The sequence below is a fragment of the Octopus sinensis genome, linkage group LG2 (assembly GCF_006345805.1).
Source record: "Octopus sinensis linkage group LG2, ASM634580v1, whole genome shotgun sequence".
In the NCBI taxonomy this organism is placed as follows: Eukaryota; Metazoa; Mollusca; class Cephalopoda; order Octopoda; family Octopodidae; genus Octopus; species Octopus sinensis.
The window spans coordinates 91,092,272-91,097,657 of record NC_042998.1 but is presented as its reverse complement, the minus strand read 5'-3'; the positions used below and the strand labels follow the sequence as shown (position 1 = coordinate 91,097,657).

Genomic DNA, 5,386 nt, shown 5'->3' with positions numbered 1-5,386 from the left:
CGCCGCTGTCATCACCATCGTCGTCCTTCAACTCTATGTCGTCTCCATCTCCGTCGACTTCAACAACATGTACACATCAACCACGACCCGGTTTGACTCCACGCTGTTTGTGCGAATCTTTTCACCGAGAAGGAACAGTCAGTCTACATCATCATCATCATCATCATTTAACCTGAAAGAATATCTGTATCAAGAGACTCGTGCACGTCATTGAGGTCACAACTTCTACACGTGTAGTAATCGGCCTCTGCCAATCTGACCGCTAACATCTTGTTATAGAACTCTTGCTATTGTGTACCTTATGAACTGGTAAACTAACTCTATCTTAATTCAATAGGCTGAGACTTATCTTATGCTCTGAATTTCTGTTGTAGATGCATACACCTTTGTCTGTACCTTCTGTCGCACACACGAACACACAGACACAAATACTATGCGCACCCATTCATACACAACACTTCGCTAGCACTCACAACACTTTCACTTTGTACACTGTGTAAATAAAGTCTTCTTCTCTCTCAAACAGTGGAGCGGCTTGTCGTCCTTCATTATATCTTTTGGCACTGTATTTATATCATGTATTTGGCTTCAATATTATGTTAGGGGCGACCATGCGGCGTTCAAAAGGAGACATTTGTCACCAACTCCTTACGTACGGTCGTATTTTTCTCTACAACATCATAATCATTGTTTTAAAGTCCACATACGTTTTTCGTTTGCGCAGATACGATTAACTTACTTCTTTTTAATATTAGTTTCAGTAATGAGGCAGCGAGCTAGCAGAATCGTTAGTACGCCCAGTGAAATGCTTAGCAGCTTTTCGTTCGTCTCCCCGCTTTGAGTCCTTTCGGGGTACTGGGATTGATGTAATCGACTTACCACCTTCCCCCGAAACTTTCCTTGCGAAATGTGCCGGCAGTTTTTAATGATTTCCTGCAGGTGATGAAATCAAGAATATTGCCAGCCACTGGCCTAGAGAAAAGAAACCAGCATTTACATAAAGTTCGCAAAGTGGAATTAATTATTTTTCCTGTAAAATGATTTATTCAACATTGCTTAGATTTTGTACGAAGCAGACGACACAGACCAGTGACTATTTCCATGTCAATAATTTTTCTTTTGTTTTGTTTTCGGACGGTGGAGATTGACAAGACAGAAAAATATTGAGGCACAGGCGTGGCTGTGTGATAAGAAGCTTGGTTCCCAATCACATGGTTCCGAGTTCAGTTCTATGGTGTGACACCTTGAGCCAGTGTCTTCTACTATAACCTCAGGCCGACCGCAGCTTTGTGAGTGGATTTGGTATACGGAAACTGGAAGAAGCTCGTCGTGTATATATATATATATATATATATATATATATATATTATATATATATATAATATATATATATATATGTGTGTGTGTGTGTGTGTGTGTGTGTTTGTGTTTGTCCCCCCACCATCGCTTGACAACCGATGCCGGTGTGTCTACGTTCCCGTAACTTAACGGTTCGGCAAAAGAGACCGAGAGAATAAGTACTAGGCTTTGAAGAAAAATCCTGGGGGTTTGACTTGTTCCACTAAAAGAAAAAACCCTTCGAATAAAAAAATTACATGCTTTACTCACTAGTTCAATATCTTGATACTTTGGGGTTCAAAAATTCATCTGACATTGACAAAAGTATATAATTGATACACAAGTTTTGATTCAACCAACTGCATCCTTTCCTTTCAGCCTCCTAAGTCTGATAGAATAGATACTAATCAAATACTAGGGTCGCTATAATCAATTAAACTCTTCAACAGAACAAAAGTCTGATTGTATTAATTTTTATTACCATTTCCGTTTCCAGTCTTAATTACAAACATATTGATCAATCAGTGTGTGTGGCATTTGAATATACGCCTCTTTTTCTTTTCTTTTCTTTTTTTTTTTTTTTTTTCTTTTTTTACATTGAATTTTGTTTGCCGACTGCATTCGGCTCGTACCAGCCAATATTTAGAAAAGTACCTTTAGATGGCCATCATTGAAATTAGTTACTAAAAATACTCTTCCATATCATGCATGAATCAGAAAGCGCTCAAGTATTTAATACTTTTGCTATTAAACGAAAATTTCATGAGATTTGAAAAATATGAATATCAATTAATGTTGGACCTTGAATAGAAAAGAAGAACGAAAAATATTGAACTAATTAGAAAATAATGAAAATAACCTTGATGGACGAATATATTCAGTTTCAACTTTTTTTTTATATACGGTCATCAGTTTTGAACAAGTCTATTTAAAATAATAAATTGCTTTGTACAGTTGATATAATTCTGTTGACTGGAAACTGATATTAGATGCAGTCTACTTCTTGGAATTTTGTCCCGATTTCTTACCTGATTTTATTTTTACGTTTTCGCGAACAATTTCATGAATAGAATAATCGAAATGTAGATTATAACGTATATATTACGATAAACTACAAATTTTAACAATTGCTGTGACGTCTATTCAGACATTCGAATACAAATATGAATAAATGTCTTTTTTTTATTATCTCTCTCTGAATAGAGATTTTTCGCAGTATGTTCTGTTCACGGAAAGATGTAAGATAAAACAAAAAGGCATTTGTTCACATTTGTTCCTGTATATTAGGTTAAACACCACAGCGATGGCTAAAATTTTTTGTTTATTATTAGATAAACCTTACCATTTCAGATTATGCAATATACGCTGTTTTAGTGCATCATTAATTAATTATAAAGTCTACGACATTTTCATTTTATACAAACCAAATTGGAAATAAATAAAAGACACTTCGACACAGAAATATATTTTCTGGTGTTTTAGTCAGGTTTTTAAAAAAAATCAAATACTAACAAGCTCTCTCTCTCTCTCTCCCTTACACTCTCTCTTTCTCAAATACTAACATTCTTTCTTTCTTTCTTTCTTTCTCGCTGTTATTGTTCAAGGAATAAAATCCATGTTTGAATTTATTTTGTTGTCATTTAGATTGGTATCTTTTTTCGTCTCACTCTTCCGAGCCTGGTTGGGAAAAATGACGTTTGAGAATAATTGGCTCGAAACATTGTTTCATACTGTCGGAAATCTCCACAAAATATCAGTGGACGACTTTTCTTATTACTAAAATAAGTCCTCTCTCCTTTGTCGCCATTTTAAACGTTGAACAGCCATTTTAATATTCTTCTCCTTCTTCTTCACCTTCACCTTCAATAGAATCAACACCGACTTCTTCGTAATCTTTTTCTAATGCTGCCAAATCCTCACGTGCTTCGGAGAATTCTCCCTCTTCCATACCTTCCCCTACATACCAATGTACGAAAGCTCTTTTAGCATACATTAAATCGAATTTGTGGTCAAGACGTGCCCAAGCTTCAGCAATAGCTGTGGTGTTACTTAACATACAAACAGCGCGTTGGACTTTGGCAAGATCACCTCCGGTAACAACAGTGGGTGGTTGATAGTTAATTCCAACCTTGAAACCAGTGGGACACCAATCAACGAACTGAATAGAACGTTTTGTCTTAATAGTGGCGATAGCTGCATTGACATCTTTAGGTACAACATCTCCTCTGTACAGCAAACAGCACGCCATGTATTTGCCATGGCGCGGGTCACATTTAACAAGTTGATTAGCCGGTTCAAAACAGGCATTGGTGATTTCAGCAACTGATAGTTGCTCATGATAGGCTTTTTCGGCTGAAATAACCGGAGCATAAGTTGCGAGCGGGAAATGAATTCTAGGATAAGGAACCAAGTTAGTTTGAAACTCAGTCAAATCTACATTAAGAGCCCCATCAAAACGTAGAGAGGCAGTGATTGAACTGACAATCTGAGCGATTAGACGGTTGAGATTTGTATAACTAGGTCTTTCTATATCCAGGTTTCTACGGCAAATATCATAAATAGCTTCATTATCAACCATGAAAGCGCAGTCAGAGTGTTCCAGAGTAGTATGCGTTGTTAAGATGGAGTTATATGGTTCAACAACGGCAGTTGAAATTTGTGGTGCTGGGTAGACTGAGAACTCAAGCTTGGACTTTTTCCCATAATCTACACTAAGGCGTTCCATCAACAGGGAAGAAAAACCGGATCCAGTACCTCCACCAAAACTGTGGAAAACTAAGAACCCTTGAAGCCCTGTGCACTGATCAGATAACTTCCGGATTCGATCTAGTACTAGGTCGATTATCTCCTTGCCAATGGTATAATGACCACGTGCGTAGTTATTTGCTGCATCTTCTTTGCCGGTGATTAGCTGTTCGGGATGGAAAAGCTGTCGATACATACCAGTGCGGACTTCATCTAGAGAAGATATAAAAGAAGAACACATGTTAATTCATTAGCAATATCGTATATAAATATTTTATATCTTGAAAAAAACCCGAAAAAAATGAATTAATAAAGCATAAATTAGAACGTGACAATAAATAAGAAATATATATACACATATATACACAAGCATACAAACGTACATACATACATGCATATATCTGTACATGTATATACACATACATGCACGCATACGCACAAATACATACATACATCATACATACATACATACATACATACATACATACATACATACATACATACATACATACATACATACATACATACACGCCTAATCTCAAAATAATAAATTGCTATTTGAAGTTGATTCCAGATGGACATGTAAATGTATTCTGGATCCTAATCTCGTAGACATCATGAAACTACGATAAGAGAATAAAGTTTATATGTTATATGTCTGTGCCGCCATATTGAAGTTTGAAGTCGTTAATACGATTATTGGGAAACCATTAAGTCTCTTACAGGCTTTATATTTCATCAACTATCATAAGTCAGAATAATCTGCATCAATCCTTACTATCGGCTGGAGTTTTTTATTTGTTTTTTTTTTTTTGCAATTTATCCTAATTAATCCTAAATTACTACGATTTAGATTGCTCCATTTACGGGTCTAAATATCATTGTGTCTATCTATAATTAGGACTATATGTGTAACAATCCAACAAGGGTAAAATTTTCGTAGTCGCCTAAACGGTTAGGAAAACACAGCCAAATCTACCTAGATTCACATCCTACCGGCTTATAAAAGAAAAAACACATGGGTTAATGTAGTCCTTGATGTATAAAAATATTAATGGTCATAGCCAGATTTCTTTTAATCACATGGTTAACCATGCGCTATACAAGACAAAATTTTAAAAATATGCGTATGTGTTTTAAAGATAGCCTTGTAGTATTTTAATCTTTAAAAATACATTTTGTATCTTTAAGTTCATTATTTTCACAACCGCCCACATTCAGACTAATTAAAACTGTATCATATGTCATACATGGCATATATCGGTTTTTATGTCATTAAAGGTATGGCAATTCCTTCCTGACA

The 5,386-nt window shown here is 35.7% G+C and overlaps 1 protein-coding gene across 1 annotated transcript in view; it reads right to left on the bottom strand.

The window, feature by feature from the left end:
• Positions 1-2,908: 2,908 nt before the first annotated feature.
• The window catches only part of LOC115224301 (tubulin alpha-1B chain), a 33,405-nt gene continuing 30,927 nt past the window's right edge, over positions 2,909-5,386 (bottom strand). Inside the window, exon 3 of the mRNA XM_029795136.2 lies at positions 2,909-4,296. Coding sequence (XP_029650996.1) covers positions 3,167-4,296 — 1,130 coding nt within the window. The 3' untranslated portion in view covers positions 2,909-3,166. The remainder of the gene's footprint in view (positions 4,297-5,386) is intronic.